Genomic DNA, 18,871 nt, shown 5'->3' with positions numbered 1-18,871 from the left:
GGAATGGTGTAGAAATCACGTGTGGCTCTCGTTCTGCTCAGTCTTTATGACTCGCCTTTACTGAATGTCCCCTCTTTACTCACCGTCGAACAGAAACCTGAAAGATGTAGTTTTTGGCAGATGTCTTTGGTGGGGTTCCTGGTTCTCACTCTATCCCTTTAAGCCTCTGAAAGGAGAGTTAGTTTCCCAAAGTGGAGGAAAATTGTGCAGAGGTTCTCACAGGTACAGGGAGGCCACCCCCTCACCGCCTCCCATCTGTGAACAGGCCAACACCCATCCAGGAAGCCTAGGAAAGGCACTCAGGCCTCCATCCATTTGTGAATTGATTCAGCTCATTTACCGGGTCCTTGGGTGGGCTGGCTACTCAGAGGTCTAGGAAATGAGCATGATTACTCTGCACAGGGCTTACCATCCAATAGGAGCAATAGAAACCAGACATGTGATCTGTAAGTAGAGATCTATATTGTAGGTGCCATGAGAGAAATGACCAGGCTGACCCACTTGACAGGAGGTCAGCCATGCTAAGAGCAGGGGGAACAGCATTGTAGGCAGAGAGAATGGCGGACACGGCAGGTTGGAGGCAGGAGCAAGTGTTCTGAACTCACGTGGCTAGAGTTTGGTGAACCAGGGGGGAGGTGGTGGTGGTGGTGAAGTCCTTGGAGCCCATTTCTGCCACCCAGTGGGTGGGTTTAATCAGAGGAGCAGTGGGAAGCTTTGAAGGGTTTTGAGCCTTGGGAGACGTGGTGGTGTGTTAAGAAGATTACCCGGGCTCTGACCTAGAGCACGGACAGGAAAGGAACAGGAAGGAGAGCAAGCAGAGAGCGCTGGCCAAGAAACCACCTCCCCTCCCAAGGGACCGGAGTGAATTCTAATTCTGCCTCTGCCACTTCATTACGGAACACTTGGGGCAGGGCTCCTAATCTCTCTGGCTTTCAACTGTTCACCCCTCATAAAACAGGGACAAGTATTTTCTCATGTGGCTCCTAGGAGGCATACGTATTCGTAAAGTCCTCCATAAACTCGGACCATATGCTTATCTGAGCTCTAGCACGATGCACGGAGGGAGGAGGCGGGCTCCTACAAAGTCGGAAAAAATCCCTCCGCTGCCCCTGTCTGAGCAACGTTTTATGACGGCCCCGGGCTAAAAAAGATGCTTTTGTTTCTTGGCTGCCAGGGGTGTCTCTCTGAGGCTGAGCGGCTGGTTTAAAAATCACATGGTGTGGTCATTTATATGTAGTCATTTATGGGGTAATAACTTGGAAGGGTCGAGCTTTTTTTTTTTTTTCTAACTTCACGTCTCTGTTCACCATCTGTGGGTGACACATGCGTACGATGCAGTGTGTATGTGTGACCTGCTGTGAACATGAGGGTAGCCCCAAGCAAGGTCAGAAGCCACCCACAGTCCCTCTTCCCCTGACAGGAGGCCCAGTCCTTTCAGCACTCAGTCAGTGCTGATGGACCGACCATCTTGCCCTCCAGTCCAGCAGGCTGCCATATTCCCACCCCAGGGGCTCCCATAATATTTATTGTGCTTTGGCCAAAGCAAAGATAGATACCTTTTGTCAGGTGTGGAGACCATCAGAATCCTTTTATTTCAAGTAAATACCCATTTTCAAATGCAGTCATCTGCTGTAGCACCAAGCATATGCTGAGATTTGCTGCCCCAGTCACTCAAGAGAGTCTCAGCTGGTCCCAGAGAGACCAACTGAAAATGTTCCTGAAATGGAGCTGCAGTGGTGGACATGTGCTAGATGTGCCCCGTTCAGTACGACAGCCACTAGCCACATGTGGCCATTGTGCACTTGAAATGAGTCTGGTATGACTGGAGAACAGAATTTTAAACTGCATTAAAGTTTTAATTTTAAGTAGCCACACATGGTCGTATGGGGCAGCACAGATCTGGAGGAATTTCTTTTTTTCTTGCAGAAGAGCCCTCCACTGAGCCCTGAGTCATGTGAATCCAGAAGCTCACAGACCCCCTAATTCCCATAAAGACCATCCCTCATGTTTCTGTATCTCCCATGGTTCAGGGAAGACCATACATCTGTCTTTTTTGGTGGATAGTCATGGCGGTTGGTCTTGGCCATATTGTCCTTGATGTGAGATTAAAGTGGTGTAAAAAGGGATCATGGAGAAGGCTGTCCTCAGGGTGGGATGAATCCCCCTGAAGGCTGCAACAGCTCTGATTTGCTCCTGTTTATTCTCTGTGTTACCCTTTCTTTGTGTACGTTCTAGGGATGGAACCCAGGGCCTCATACTTGCCAGGCAAGCTCTCTACCAGGGAGCTACATCCTGTTTGATCTCTGGGTACTCAGCTGCGACTGTGAAGGGCACCAAGGCCCCAGGGAGGGTTTTGGTCCTTCCTTCTCTTGGCATTTATGTCATCCCTCTGGCAAACACACTTGAAAGTCATCTGTTTCTTGGCACATGCCCACTTCTTGGCTTGTGAGAAACTTCTGGGGGTCAAGACCATGTGCTGGGGCGAAAGCTGCTGAGCCTGTGTCTCCCTTTACCTTCAGCCAAGAACTCTGTTTGTCCCTTTCCTTCAGAGCAGGAGTGTTTTCAGGAGGCTTCATGGATCACAGGTGGGTGGATGGATGAGTGAATGGTGCTCTCTAGAATCAGGAGACAGTGTAGATTTGTGGCCAGACATTGGGTAGCTCTGTTGTCGTCCACAGAGGGAAAATTGGAAGATGACCGTATGTGCAGACCCAAACACGGGACCCAACGTTTTGCTTTTCAGTCTGAGAAGAGAGAGAGTGACGATGTGCCCAAGCTCACAGGCAGGGGTGTCATGAATGGCATCTAACTTGCTTTTGGAATTCGATGTCTCGTATTTATACATTCAACTTCACATCGCTGAGGAGGACAGTCAATGGTTTTGTTGGAAAAGGGACGTATCTCCGAAAACGTCAGTGCAGTTCTAATTGTATCAGGGACACACTTGTCTAAGACGATTCACAGATACTGTGAACCATCTGAGGTCCCAGTGACAGCAGTGGGTAAGCTGATTGGCTCTGATGGTTGTGATGAACTGTCTGGAGTCATGAACCAGCATTTTTGACAACCACAAGGGTTTTTGTTCAGGTCTTCATGGGCTGCGTTACCTCTACTAAATCCATTTCTCTGCGTGTGCATTTTCTGTTAGTGAAAATAGCCTAATTTTCTGATTCTGATGTTACCTATTTTAAGGGTGGGGGTGGGGATGTGGCAGATGATGGACTCCAGCTCCAGGGTCCTGGGACCAAGGACTGCAGCATGTGTTCAGAAGGACCTCTGCCCTGTGTCATGCTGCACTTAAGATACAGGCCATGGTCCTCTGAGAGTGTGACTCCACCAAGGTAGTGATGTGACACCCTTACTTTTTATCCACTGAGCAACAAATTCTTTTCTAGAAAAACATGACTAGTCCTTTCCCTGACCTTCCTGTGGACTGTACTCTAGGCTCGTCTGGCTCTCTTCCAGCAGGGGTCAGCTCCTTGGTGCACTCTGGTCTCATCCCCCAACCCCACTCACGTTCTCCTACCAGTTCTCACCCACCCTTAGTTTAACATAGAGGGATTTCTTCTTCCTATGCGTTTTCCTAGGTTTGGGTTAGAACTACTTGCAAGCCAGTCTTGTCTCGTTTAAAGAACAATCCTAAACTCCACATGGGCAGGATGATGTCTCGTTCACCTGTGTAAACCCTACTGCACTCGGCCTGCTCAGAGTATATGCTAAAGGTGTGTTGAATGAGAGTTGGTTGACACCTGTGTGCACATTCTTGTGCCAGGCACAGTGGAAGATTTGTCAGAGAATGACATGGTCCCCGCCACTCGTGACACTCTTAAGTAACTCTGCATTACAACATGCATTTCCATTTTGCACTACTGAGTAACAACCCAGCCCAAACTCAATGGTGTAAGCAACAGCCATTTATCAATCTCACAGAATCTGTGGGCAAGCATTTGGACAGGGCACAATAGGGATGGCTGGTCATTGTTCCACAGTGCTGGAATCTCAGCTGAGGTGACTTGAAGAGATGGGTGCTAGAGAATCTGGGTCTAAGCATTGTGTACATGTGTGCGTGAAAACGTCTTCATTCACACATCTCCAATTTTGAGAGATGACTTAGAAGGCCAGGCTTAAGCTGGGCCTGGCATTTCCAGCTTGGAAGTGTCTTGCAGGAGAAGGGATTAGACCCCACCTCTAGATGAGAGAAGTGACATGATCACATTGCAGAAGAGTACATGGAGTGGGAGGTATTTTGCAACCATCTTTGGAAAATAGTCTGCAACAATAGGTAAATGTCCGAATGTGTGGCACCATCACCGATACCATTACCAGGTAACAGAGAGGCACTTGGGGAAATGTCTTGGAAGAAGGGATACTGGGATTCACCTTGTACTTCAATAAGAGATAGTCGAGGTTCATAATTAGGAACGAACAGTCTGATTTTGGGGACAAGCAGGGCCAGGCCTAGAATGACTGACTGGTTGAAAGCTTTGTGTGTGTCCTAAATAACATTTCAAATTTTTGAAGTCGGGGCTATTTACTATTATATCTACCTATAAGAAAGATGAACTTTTTTAGTCTCATAGTTGTTTAACTAAAACTCAGTTCAGGCTGGGGATGTGGCTCAGTGGTAGCATGCTCACCTAGCATGCGTGAGGTCCTGGGTTTGAATCTCAGCACCATATAAAAATAAATACAGGTTTTGTGTCCACCTACAACTAAAACAAAATATTAAAAAAACCAAACACAGTTCATCTTAACTTTGTACAAAGTTTCCATTGAATGACCAAATAGGAAAAATCAAAGGATACCCAAATAGAGAAGGGAGAAATAAGGAGATATGATAAATGATGTCTCTTCTTTTCTTACCTATTTATAGGGATTCCATAAGTGTAATCATAGTTCAGAATATTCTGCTGTGATTCTATTATCAGTTTCCTGGGATCATATCAGTCCACCGTAAAATGTCACATGTACAGACTTAATTTGTCTGAGCCTCACAAGGAGGAGGAACACTATGGTGAGATTATACCAGAGAGCCTATAAATGTATACAGCCCAGTCCTGAGCATTAGTGATCAGTCGCTGTTGGTTGAATCCAGCTATGACCAGATGCAAATGCTTCAGGGAACAAAGTGAAAGGAGGTCTCATTAAGAGTGTCCATTTGCCAATGTTACAACCCTTTCTTATAAATAAGAATCCCAGTACCTAGCCCTTCTTTTTTTTTTTTTTTAAAGTTAGAAACTCATGTTACCTGGTAAACCCAAAAGCTCTAGGTAAGAGATGTAATAGGTGCTAGCTATTAAGTGGTCTAATAAAGTTTCATGGGTAGCTATGATACGACTGCTTTTCAACTTAAAAGATGTTTAAAATATCAGGGTTAAAAAGAAAGGAAGGTTTGAGAAGAAAAGCTATAAAGTTATAAGACAAACACCAAAAGGAAGTAATGGTAGAACAAAAATAAATAAATAAATAAATAAAGCTTCAGGTAAATTAGTCACGTGTTTGTACATATATCATACATTGAACATATGCAGGATCTGTCTGTTGAATAGAGCTGCCTTTCTTGGGAAGAAAGGTCTCAGTTTCCTAATGCCTTCCTATTGGATGAATGTCCCTTTCGGTTCATGTGCCTCTGAGCAGATGTCTTTTGAGTCTCCACTTCTGTTCCACCCAGGTGCTAAAGACTGGTCATGCTGAGATGACTCTGGGGTGGGCTTGTTCCCAAAGAGTTCAGTCTAGTTGTGGGGGAACTGTTAGCCAATGAGTGCCATTTGATGCATTAGATGTCACCCCAGAAGGATAAGGCAGTGGAAACAGGAGGAGTGAGGCGTCTCCTGCGGGGAGTGTCAGGGAAAGATGAGCTTCAAGAGAAAGAAATTCAACTATGAGGAATGTCTGTTGTGGCGGGTGAGGGTCAGAGATGGGCTCAAGAGAGGTGAGGACAGAAAAAGAATGTCCATTGGGTCTGGCAGCATGGTGGCCATTAGTGACTCTGTTAAAACTCACCCCGGAAATGGAATGGCAAAAAGGAGGACAGAATAGACTAAAAGTGAGCAGGTTTCGGTGAGAATGTCGGAATTTTAATGGCTTTGTTTTATTACAGGTTTGGGGGACGGCTGCTTTCTTGGCTTGCTAAGCTACAAATCATTCAGAGCAATTGTGCTGGTTCAGTTAGCCCCCAAGCTGAGCAAATAGACTCACTGTGGTTCGAGTAATTTGGAAATCTTGTGGGGTCGGTATTTTGACTCTCCTCTTCACTCCAGTCACGGTTCAGGATTTTCACACACCACCAAGATCTAGGGGAAGCTTCTCGGCTTTCTGGATACCCTCTGTGGGCTCATGAAGCAGCAGGCCTGCCCTGGGAAGGTCAGGATCCTTTTTGTAAAAGGAGCCAACTCTGCGTGGAGCCCAGCGAGCCCCTTCTCTCTGCCCTTCCCCTCCCGTGGGCTCACACAGTGGAGCAGATGCTTTCGTCTGGCTCCCAGCGTCCAAGTGACTTCACTTCACCCAGCCTGCATAGCTATTCAGGACCAAATTCTTAAAACCCTAGGGATCCTGGGTGATTTTGAGCTCAGGCCCTGAACCTGTCATAAAATGTAATGGACGGTATATTTTTAACTGCTGAGACTGGGGCGTTCATCTAACCTATGAAGACTGAAGCAACATAATGTTTCTTTCTGTACTTACTAAGTGTATTATGAAGCCTTTCAGAGGTCACAGAATGGACCCTTTCATCATCCTTTTCTATTAAAAGTTCTTAACCATCTCTGTGCATGGACTCCTTTGGCAGTTGAGAGATGCATAGGGATCCTTTCTCAGAAGAATATTTTAAAATGCATATGATAGAACTACTTCAAAGAAATCCAATTATATTGAAATGCAGTTATGGGAATGTTTTTAAAAGCCACATTTGTGATATACTAATATACCTGCTTTTTTAATAATGCATCACAATAATATCTGAAATTTTGGAGGACTCATGCATGTAGACAGTCTTTCAAAGTATCTGCAACAGTAATGTGATGTGAAAATATTGCAGATTTCTATTGATGACTGAGTCTTGGGACTTTCTAATACTTCTGTGGTTTGCTGCTTAAATTTGTGATAGAAGAAAATATTAAATTTCAATGAGATAATAAGAAAAAGATGTAATTTCTTTGTGTAATTCACAGACTCCCTGAATTCCCTTCTAGGTTATTAACCTCTGCTTTAAGATATAATTTTGGTTCACTGTTAATAGAAGAGTGTATCATTTGTGTAACCTGTAGTAATAGACCAAGTCTTCAGGGTTGAGGAACCCATTATAAACTTTGTGGATGGTCTAAGTCCTGGCCCTTTCCCTACCCGCTCCCCAGTCTCCCCCCACCTTTTTTTTTTTTTGTACCAGAAATTAAAGGATTGAACCCAAGGGCACTCAACCACTGAGCCACATTCCCAGCCCTTTTTATTTTGAGACAGGGTCTCACTAGGTTACTTACAGCCTCACTAAGTTTTAAGGCTGGCTTTGAGCCTTACATCCTCCCGCCTCAGCCTCCCGAGCTGCTGGGATTACAGGCATGCACCACTGCGCCCAGCCCTGGTCCTTTTCCATCCAAGTGTTGTATTTTGTAAACCTCAGCACCTCATTCATACACCAGACGAAGATGTTTCATGAACAGCTAGAGAGAGGAAGACAGACATACCACACACACACACACACACACACACACACACACACACACACACACGCAAACATACATAAACACAGAGGTTTGTCCTAGGGTGGTTTTACCCCTTGAGCCCTAAGATTTATTCTTGGAGACCTAGTTCTGTTATTTTTGAGAATAAATAAAAGAGGGACAAATTGAAACTCCAGGTTGAAAGCAATGAAAAACAAGGGAGACAATCAGAGGCAGCCCCTCATTCCTTAAAGTTGATGAGGATCTCCTTGTTTTCTGGTCTGACAGAGCTCTGGGCCACCTTAGCACTTTATTCAGCCTTTCTTACCTCTTTGAGGGTATTTAAACCAACATGTTCAGTAGGGAATTTATTCCATGGTATCTTGCTTCCTGTTTCCTAGAAACAATCTGTGCTGGGGAGTTTTGCCTGAGATTTATTGCAGGGGGATGCTGTCAGAGAGAGGGAAACGTAATAAAGTGGAGGAAAGCTGAGTAGGCATGTGGTCTCAGGAGGAGTCTAGCCTCAGTCTACTCCCATGGAGGAGCCCTGGAATAGAGTTCATCCTACCCAGTGACATGGGTGGTGGGTTATTACCCCACTGCATCCATCAGCTAGAAGTCAGGTGTGTGTTTCTTCAAGAAATGACAAACTTACGTATTCATCAATTGAAGGGCATCTAGGTTGGTGCCACAATCTAGCTATTGTGAATATATACACAGTGGAATATTACTCAGCTATAAAGAAGAATAAAATTATGGCATTTGCAGGTAAATGAAGTTAGAGAATATCATGCTAAGTGAGATAAGCCAATCCCAAAAAACCAACGGCCCAGTGATCTCTCTGATAAGTGGATGATGATGCATAATGGTGGTGGGGAGGCAAGAATGGAGGAGGATGGATTGTATAGAGGAAAAAGAGAGGTGGGGAGGGTGGAAGGAAAAATAACAGAATGAGACAAACTTCATTATCCTATGTACATGTATGATTACGCAAATGGTGAGACTCTTCATGTTCAACCACAGAAATAATAGTTGTATCCCATTTGTGCACAATGAATAAAAAATGACAAACTTAGCAACTTGAAACAATATACACCTGTTATTTCAGAGCTTCTGTGAGTCAGGAATCTGGACATTGGCCTAGCTAGTCCCCTGCTCAGGGTCTCATGAGGCTGAACCCAGGTGTGTGTTAGACCTTGGCTGAGGTCAGGAGCCTTCTCCCAGGCTCCTGTGGTGGTTGGTGGAATTCAGTTCCTTACAGCTGTGGAGTCCATGGTGACTGACTTCTTCAAGGTCAGCAGGAGTGTGTCTACTGCTTCTGGTCACCAAGGAGCCACCTGCACAGGCCCACCCAGAATACCTCCCATATGATTAACTCAGTGCAACTGATTCAGGACTTTATCTACAAACTCTCTTCATCTTTGCCAAATGATGTAGCATAATCACATCAGTGCCATCCACCAATGTATAGTCCTTCCTAAACCTAAGGGGAGGGGATTGTACAGGGGCACAGGTCATTGGGGTCATCTTTGAATTCTCCCTATCACAGAGCATCTCCTTGAAGGCTTACTCTAGAGGTGGCACCTACCATCCAAGGGTGGTTCTGAGAAGGTTATAGGTGTGAGATGTTGATACCCAGGGCAAAGAGTGGCTGCTATATATGGGAATCTCCTGACATCTGTGACTTTCAAAATAGAGGTCTAACCCCCTGTATTCTAAAGAATTAAAGTCATCATACTACAGTGATACATGCATACCCATGTTTATAGCAGCACAATTCACAACAGCCAAACTATGAAACCCACCTAGATGTCCATCAATGGATGAATGGATAAATAAAATGTGGTATATATACACAATGAAGCTTTATTCAGCCATAAAGGAAAATGAAATTACGTCATTTGCAGGAAAATGGATGGAACTTGAGAGCATTATGTTAAGTAAAATAAGCCCAAACCAGAAGGTCAAGGGTCATGTGTTTCCTATGTGAAAACTAGAGGAAAAAGGAAAAGATAGGTGGGGGGGCTTTCATGAAATCAGAGAGATCACTGTAGAGGAAAGACACAACGAGGAGGGAAAGGGAAAAATACTGGGGAATGATATTGGCCAAATAATATTGTGTGCATGTACAAATATGTAACAAATTCCCTGCATTATGTACAACTATAATGCGCCAATAAAATATAGCTAAAATGAGGGAAATGGACTTAGAGTGAATTACCTGTGTAAATCACATAACACTGAGCTGGTATAAAGTAGGCATGCAATAAACTATTATCTCAGGCCTACTGCCCACCCCACACACAAAATAGAGATCTGAGCAGATGTGGAATGAGCTGCCTTCAGAGTCTGATCAAGCCACTTTGAACTTAGGTGTGGTGGTAGAGATGGGCAAAGAAAGTCATTTCATGATGTATCACATGCTCCATGCTGGGTGTGCAGGCCAGAGTCTGAACAGGAGGAATTTGTCTCCTGCAGGACAGCATCTCCTGGGAGCTGTCCAGGCCTGACTGGTTTATTTTTGAGACCATTTGCAGCCATCTTTTAGCCACATTTCCTCCCTGATAATAAGAGGCTGGGGTTCACAGAGCAGAGTGAGCATCCTCTTCTCCTTTATTCAAAGACCTCCCTGGCTGCAGCTTCCTTCTCTGATCCCTGCTGCATTGTTGGTGTCCTTCAGAGTCTAGGAGCACAGAATGAAGAGGGACAGACCATCTCCCTACCTCCAGTGGTACATATTTTAGCTATATATTGTGAGTGCATTTTGTTGCCACGATTTTTGGTAACATTAGGTTGCTGTCTGAAGTCAGGTTCCCTAGAAACAGAACCTGAGAGAGGGATTGAAGTTCACACAGGTTGTGTGTGTGTGTGTGTGTGTGTTCATTCTCAGAAGGAGAACCAGGGAAGCCTGAGGGGGCAGGAGAAGGAACTGAGCAAGAACTAGCTCTCAGCTGGAGACAAGCCTCAGGCTAATGCCAGAAAGCTCTGGAGCACAGATTGTACCACAGAGTAGTCCCACCTTAAGGCATGAGATCCTTTCTGCACCCCCATGCAGCCAATCATGGAAAGGGGCTGGCCTTGCAGGGAGGAGTGAGGAATATAAACTCTAGGTGAGGTGGCTCCCTCTTGACCAAGGACTGTCCCCTGCAGAGGAGCTGTGGTCTGCTGATGACTGAGAGCATGCAGCCGGGGGTGGAGTAGCTGGGGTGCATGCACCCTGTGAAGAACCTGTCCTTACTCTTTTCCACCTCAGTCATTCCATTGGATTTCCTCTGGGGTTCTTAAGGGTCAAAAAATTCATGGTAGTCTTCATTGCCATAGAACAATGAAGAACATAGAAGGAGCAAGGCCAGCTCCTTCCTCTGAGACCCAGAGACTTGCTCTACCCTGCTTTCCCTCTGTGTCTGCCAACCCCCCCGCCCCTTTACCTTGTGGCTATGCCCCACTGGCCCTTCTCAGGTAGAGGTGGTGGTGATGAGGATGATACAACCATAGCTTTTCCAGAGCGCCTGGAGCTCTCCAAGGTGCTTGACATGTAGCTTGGTGTGTCTGATCTTCCCAGCAGTTGTGCAAGGTTGCTTCTGTCAACCCACTTTACATCTGAGAAAACAGGTTCAGAGAGTAAGCGAGGTGACCAAGAGCTCACAGTTCGGGCCTCCCTCAGACCAACCCACCATCTGATTTTGAAGTCCTTGCTTTCCCTGTTATGGGTCCCCCATTCCCTGGGGCTGTCCCTTGGGCCTCCAAATTGTCTTCAGCAACTGTTTCCATGGCCCTCATTCCCATTTGCCTGTCAGCCTGCTGAACTTTGAGTTCTCCTTGCAGGACCACCTCCTCTCCAAGAGCTGGACACTCCCACGTCTGTCCCCTTCTGGATCAGACACCATTCCTCCCTCATCGGGTCCCCACAGTTTTTGCATAGGCTCCTTCTTGTCTACATCACTGATTTTCTCTCACATCTCTCCCTGCTTGCCGCCTTTCTGCTTCCTTGGGCCTTGTGTGGTGCCAGCCACAAGGCACACAGCAGCCAGGTGTTGGCAGAAGGCCACCCACTAATGGTCCTCTGGAAGGTCAGTATCTGCCTCTCATGCTGCTCAGCCAACCCACACACCTGGCATCCCTGGCCCTGCCTTGAGTGCCTTGTCCCAGTTGCTGCTTCCAGAGACTTTTGGACAGGTCCATGCTCCATATTGTCCAGGAGTTGGGAGTTCAAGGCAGAGCTGAGATCCTGCCAGAAAAAAAAAAAAAATCATTTTCCAAATATCCAGTTAGATGTTGCTTTATCTTTGAAGAGTAAAAAGCATAAGTAGGGTTTGTGAGTTTCATAGTCCAATACAATAATTTATTTAAATGTTAATCAGAGAACTTTCTTACCCTTCCTGAGTACTAATGCTTGCCAAAGGGTCATATATGTCAAACTGATAATAGCTATTAATGTAATATGATGTTGCATATAGATTAATGCATCCACAATTAAAATCTTTAAACTCATTGAGAAACTTTTCAGAAACCAGAAATACTGATTTGCTTACCACTTCTTTCCTGCCGTCCTGATGGGATTTCTAGAGTTCTTTGAATTCTTCTGTCTTCTGTAGCTCGGACTGTCCAGCCAATGTTTATAACTGAACTCATCCGAAGATAAAGCTTTGTCTCTTTCCCCAGCATAAATCCTGTGTTGGAAAACTATTGTAGTCAGTGGTGCCTTTCATAAGGTTTTGTTTAAAATTATTTCTAGAATTTTTTCCCTGGGTTTTCATTTTTTGTCAGTTCAGGTTGTAATTCATAGTTAAACCACAGTTGGCTTCAGCTTATTTTCTTGGGAAAGGGAAAATAGGTCCTGCTACACGAACAGCTCATAATAAGGATTCCTTTAGCAATAGGGCAGTTTTGTTTTGTTTTTCTTTTTTTTTTTTTTTTATAGATTTTCTTGTGAAGTTATTTTAAAAATTACAGCAAAGATAACAATAGCCACTGCTTCTCACCTATGTTATGATAGTCACCGTGCTAGGTACATTATGTAATTGTGTTATGTCTTTAACTGTGGCCTGTAAGTTTCTCAGGTCCATTTCTGAATTTTCTATCCTTTCTCTCTCCACTTTGACCTGAATGCTTCCTGTTGGCTTACCTTTTAGGTCACGGGTCCTCTCTTCTGCTTTCCAGTCTCCAGTTAAGCTCTCTTGACTTCTCAGAACTTGGGCCTCTGCCTTCTGCTTGATGTCTTAGTCTCGTGGCCCCCAGCTGCTGTGGAATTACCCAGTGCCTTGTGGGGAAATGTGGCATCAACCTTGGCCTCACCTCAGTACGCTTCTTTTTCTCCATGTATTGTCTTGAGCCCTGCTGCCTTGGTAGCCCTGAGCCACAGATTCCCAAGACGACCTGAAACTGAGCTCAGAAGTTCAGACCCTGGGCCTCTCAGCCATTCCTTCCTGTTCAGTTTCACCCCACACTGTTCCCAAATCCAGAGACACACCAAGGCAAAAGCACCAACAGACGTCGGGGCCACCTCCATGTTCTGTCCTTCTCTTTGAGACCCTGGACTCTGAATTCCTGGCCGTCTTGGTGGTTCCTTGGTACTTTTAAATAGGGGGTGCACATTTGCACATTCAGCGTTTTCCGGTGGCCACTGGGAGGATCGATCTTTAGTAAGTCATCATATTTCTGGAAATGCAAAATTCTCAGTTTGCTTTTAAAAGAATCTTGGAGTGTATGAGGATTTTAAAATAGCCCCTAACATACAAGTGCCATTCTAATTACAGCCATGTGTCACTTAACTAGCAGGATGTTCTGAGAAAGGCCTGGGTAGGAGATTTGCCATCGTGTAGCATAGTAGTGTGTGGTTACACAAAGATGGTTGGAACGTCACTGGGGCTACAGTCTTATGGGATCACCGTGGAACATGTGATCTGTTGAGGGACATGATCGTACTGATGAAGGAAATAGCATTTAGCAGGTGAAGATTTCGATTTCTAGGAGTCTGTAAGATCGTCCTAGACAGAAGTGGGGATGGGAACAGAGAAATAGGACTCAGGATGGAGGGGACAAAAAGATCACATATTTTGAAAAAGAAAAAAAAAATATGTGGCCTCTTTAAAAGACACTTAGAGGATTTTCCCAATGCAGTTATCTGGCTTAATGTTAACTGCTCATTTGCTGACCTTCTATGCTATTTGCAAATTCAAAGTGAGGCCAGCTCTTTCTGTTTTCATTTCACTGTCACTACTGGTGAGCTGAGGAAGAGCAAAGCCCTTCATTTCTTAGTGGAGAAAAGCAGTTGTGGGGTAGGTTGCTAAGTCCCATGGCCAGGCAGCGGTTCCACAGGCTACAGGTCCAGCTTGCCTTGAGTCACAGAGCGAGGGGTGCAACCCAGTCACCTGGGCGTTTCTCCCAGCTGTGCCTCTCTTCCTTTGGCCAGGTAGCCAGGTCCCCTTTTCTCCATCCCATCGGCTCAGACTCTCATTCTCATTATCTTTTCCCTTGGGTGGACCCCTCCCTTGCTTCTTCTGCTGGACTCTACTACCATCGGTTCACTTCCATGCTGCAGCTAGAGGGATCTTTCTAGAACACAGCCTCCAGCATCATGTTAACCCCCTCCCCCGTCCTCCATAGCTTTATGATGACGTTCATAGAGCCTGTGAGGCTGCCTGGGATCTCATTTGGGCCTGAGCCTGACCTTCCCACCTCTGGGAGTCACATATAGTCCCCAGACACCTTAGGCTCTCTGTCACTGCTGTGCCAGCTGGGCCTCCTGTCCACACTCTGGCTGCCCTCCTGTCGTCCAGTTTAGCCCAGGGGGAACCTCCTCTGGGAAGCCTGCCAGACCTGTCTGAACCAGGTGTCCTTGCTTTGTGTCCCCAAGCCGCCTCTGCCCTGCTGCATGTGCTCTGCACTGTCACTGCTTGCCTGTGTCCCCTGTGACCGATAATTCCCAGAAGGTCTTTCATGTCTGGCTCCCTGTGGCCCAGCATATTGCCTGGCATAAAGTAAGCACCCAATAAATTCCAAATGGAGCGTACGTTAAGTTCCCTATAAAACCTTAGCCACTGCCAATTCTGCTACCAGTCTGGGTGTTCATCTCCATGGGGGCTCCTTCAGTATTCAAATGGGAGACTCCTGTAGGTTTTTAGCAGGAAGAGGGAGATTCTGGCCTTTCTGTCCATCAGAACATATTCAGCTTCAGAAGTTTCAGTTCGTAGTGGAGACTTCCTTTTTTTTATTAAAGTAGTAAAATTTCGGTAACAGTGGTCTGTGCCAGAGCCCTAGGCCTCTCCCCAGCCCGAGAAGTTCTTCCACTTAATTGCTGTGCCGAGAGAGGGAAGCTGTGCTTCCAAAAAGGGCCAGGAAACCACTAAATGGGGCCGCTGCTTTTCCTCCACAGCTCTGAGAAAACAAGCCCCGTTCAGGAAGGAGAGGCCGAGCTCCTGGGGGTGTTGGCCCATTTCTGACTGCTGTACTCTGCTCCACCTCCACCCGCGGCTCAGTGGGGCTCGAGTTCCTGTCTGCCCCATGCTACTGGGACTTGTGATAGGAAGCTGTTTTTCAGATTCCGTAATGCAGACAGGTTCATGCAGTCATTTCCAGAGAGCAGCATCCACACCCCGTAGATGTCAGAATCTCCCAAATAAGATAGGCCATGGGTAAACTTTCCCTCCCCAGCAGCCGTGCATGGCCGCATGCTTGAAAACTGCCCATTTCCCAGTCGTCATTCATTGACCTTCAGCCTAGCATGTGACACATTCCCTTCCCTCTTTGCTCAATATGCTCTTAAGCAAACAAGTCATTTTTGGGGGTGACTCTGAAAGTGATTGGAATGCCTTTTTAAATAGTGTATGTTATGGACAAGGAAGGTAGTTTTGCTTGTGGTTCTAAGAGTTAGGTCTGGGTCTACCACTTACTAACTTTGGGATGGAGAGAACTTATTTGAACTCTTGTACTTCAGTTACCTTCTCTGTAATGGGGACAGTAATCTAGCAGCTCAAGGGTTCTGAGGTTTCAGTCATATGTCTATGAGGAATTTAGCTCAGTCCCTGAAATACAGCTGGGAATGGGAAATGTGAAGTGATCACTGTCCCCCACCATCTTCACCTTCTCCCCCAGAATAGCAATGTAGGACCGCCGTGCTATGTCCCCAGCCTAGAGCTGATATACTTTGACCTGAGGAATTTAAATGCTAAAACATGAGATAGCCTTAAAAATAATCTATTTATAAACATGTTAGGATTGCATTTTTCATTCTTTTTCATACCACCCAACATCTTTAAGGTCTGGTGAGCAGAGCCAGCAGGCAGGAAGGGGCTGGATCCCAAGTGTGTGTCTTACTCCTGGGAAGGATGAGAATCTAAAAGATCTCCTAGAATCTGGAGTTTCCTAGAATATTCTGGAAACAGTTTGTCCATTGCTTTCCTAGAGAGGTCCCATATGCTATTTGTGCTAAATAATTGAAACTATTCCTAGGGGGATGCTTTGCTGAGCACAGATATAAACCATCCATTAGTCACTCAGCAACCCTCTCCTGAAATCATCTGTGCCCCTGTGCTCTGTCTCCCACAGCTAGGCAGCCACATCTGCCTCCCCAACCCAGGCTTCCCTGGCTCTGCCCTTTCGTCTCCTCTCCTGGGCTGCTGTGGGAGATTTCTAAGCTACCCTCCAGCATCTCTGAGCATGTTATTAACACTGAGTCCAAAGAAGTCAGAGGAAACACAAGGTTCCATGGTCCAGTAGACTCAGACCATACCCCCTGAGCCTTCTCAGAGGCAAGTGCAGTAAAAAAAATGAGCGAGGCAGAGTGGAATCCTCTTTAACTTCATTTAACTTGGTGGAAAGAGGAAAGAACACAAGACCAGAAGTCAGACTTTCATTCCTGGCTCCACTGATAACTAGCCTGGGGTGGGGGTATGCTGGGCTCCTTGGTGTCTCTGAGTTCACTATCCTAACCCCAAATGCATAATCTCAATGCAAAAGAGCCCCGATTATCCAAATGCCATGAACGCAGAGGGTTAGCTGTGCAGGGCCCATGCTTTCCCACCTGCCAACTGGCTTCTAGGAGTTTCTGGAAGATGAGTCAAGTCCTCCATATGCTCAAGAGGAGATGATTTAGCACCATGGAAGGTGAAGCAAAAAGCCCCGGCCATTTGCAGAGCCACCTGGGATGAGATGCTCACTGCCAGGGCCGGGCTTACCTCAGCTAAAACACGACAGTGGTCAGACCCCTCCTCACAAGGGTGACCCTGAGGACCCCGTGAGTGGATTCTTGTGGAAGCCCTCGTGAACAGGAATCTCCAGCAGGTAACCCTGGTTAACGTGCTGCTTGGTTTGTTTTTGCAGCGGAGGGTGCAGGACGTGATCAGCCCCATCGTGTTTGAAGCCACCTACAGCCTCGGAGCACATGTGACTGGTGAGGAGGAGAGGGAGCTGCCGGCTCTGACTCCAGTGCTGCGCTGGAAGAAGGGACAAAAGATTGCCCAAAAGAATCAGGTCAGAACCCGAAAGCTCGCAGCTGGGCCCCAAGGTGGCAGAGGCACCTGGCAGAAGTGACCCACAATAAGGGCCAGGGCACACCCCTTGCTGGGCTTCCCTTTATCTGCAAAATGATAAATCGTCCTCTGGGATCTGAACACTTTGAGACCCTGCTCACGCTGTTAGCAAATTGCAATCCCTTTGAGGTTACCAACAGGTCATTTGGCCCTCCAACTTGCCAGCTGTTTCCAGATTGCAGAGCTTAGATCGGTAAGCAGTAGGTGCTCAATGAATATTTTATTGGTGGGGGAGGGAGTGCAGCGAAGAAGCAAGAGCTACATCTTACTGAAATGGATGCCTGAGCCATGCGCCCCTGAAGTCAGAGCACCCTACCGCTGCAGACAGGGACCTGACCCGTTCCATGCTCATCAGATTCCAGGATGGGTTGCTGTGTGACGGAGCTTTGGAGTGACTTTGGAGGTGGGGCATCTGAGCTAGAGGTGAACTTGGGAACTGATTCAGTCTGCCCCAAGCCATCAATGAGATGTGCAGCCCTGGGACCCCTGCAGGAAATATGCACGGAATCTGTGATCCTAAATGTGCTTTAAATCTTTCCTTAAAATCCCAAATTTCCATGATCCGAGACCCTGGGGAGGGATCAGGGAAATGGTGTTGGGAGCTAATCCAATCCCCTGGGCAGGGCAGGGGCAGAGCCTTTTAGAACCACCTGCCTTTGCAATTCTTCAGATTGCCCTGAACAGAGGGGGAGACTTGCAGAACAGGGACCCCCCACCTTGCAGATTAGAGTGGCAAGCAGAAGTACAGGGGACTGTGGGTATTGAAATGTCCATCCGGGTATTGGAGTGAGAGATATGGTTTTTACCAATGCATCCTTGTTTTCTCCCAGAGTCTCTTTCACATCTTATTGGGCCAGGTGTCCTAGATTCAGAGCCCAAGATGAGGATTTGGGAGCCCAATGAGACTGCCCTTGGGGGAGAACTGTAAAGAAGATCAAGGGGCTGAACAAGTCTAGCTGGGGGAACCAGGTGCACAAATGACACCTGCGAATTGTTCTTTGAGTCAGGGAGGCTGGTACCTTTTGCATCCCTGGTACCGACTGACCATGGGTGTGGAAGTAGAGTGCAGCTGAGAGCTGTTCTCTGGGGAAGGTTGTACCCGCGAGCCACTGGTGCCTCCACTCACCTCAGCTGGGGAAGGGCCTGCAGTTGATTGCCAGTGATCATTGCACGCGCACACGTGCACACCCCCCCACCCCCACACCCACCCCTTGGGGGCACTACTACCTTTTGAAGCTGGTCTTGAACATCAGGATGGGGTCCCTGTTCCCCTGGTGTTGAAGATTGAACACCCAAGAAACGCCAAGGAAAGAGCAGAAAGTTTTAAAGGATAGAACAGAGAGATTCCTCTGGAGAGGAGGGGTTCTAGAGCTGGTGCCCGAAGGAGTGGGGGTGTCTCCCCCTTTTATAGAATTCAGGTTTCCTTTCTCCTCGTGCCCCCTCCTCCTATCCTGCCTACCTGGTAACCAAGGGCAGGAAGAGAGCCATCCAGGAGGTGATGGCTTGTGTTGGAAAACGTGATCTGTGATCTTGCCCTCCCCCAGAGGCTGTTAGCAACCAGGTGATGGTGTGTGCTACCAACCCATTGCCTTTTCTTTGATAATCAGCTTCCTGTCCTTTGCGGGGAACAGGACCTGATCCTGATTTTCAAGATGGATTTCAATTTCATGATGCTGCTTTTGACTT

The 18,871-nt window shown here is 46.7% G+C and overlaps 1 protein-coding gene across 1 annotated transcript in view; it reads left to right on the top strand.

Moving 5' to 3' along the window:
• Nucleotides 1-18,871, top strand: part of ITGA9 (integrin subunit alpha 9) — a 326,698-nt gene that overhangs the window by 138,831 nt on the left and 168,996 nt on the right. The window contains exon 16 of the mRNA XM_079116258.1: nt 16,977-17,126. Coding sequence (XP_078972384.1) covers nt 16,977-17,126 — 150 coding nt within the window. The remainder of the gene's footprint in view (nt 1-16,976; nt 17,127-18,871) is intronic.

Source organism: Sciurus vulgaris (genome assembly GCF_902686455.1).
Source record: "Sciurus vulgaris genome assembly, chromosome: 16".
NCBI classification, from domain to species: Eukaryota; Metazoa; Chordata; class Mammalia; order Rodentia; family Sciuridae; genus Sciurus; species Sciurus vulgaris.
Note: the sequence above shows the minus strand (reverse complement) of the source record. Positions and strands in the feature narration are given on the sequence as shown.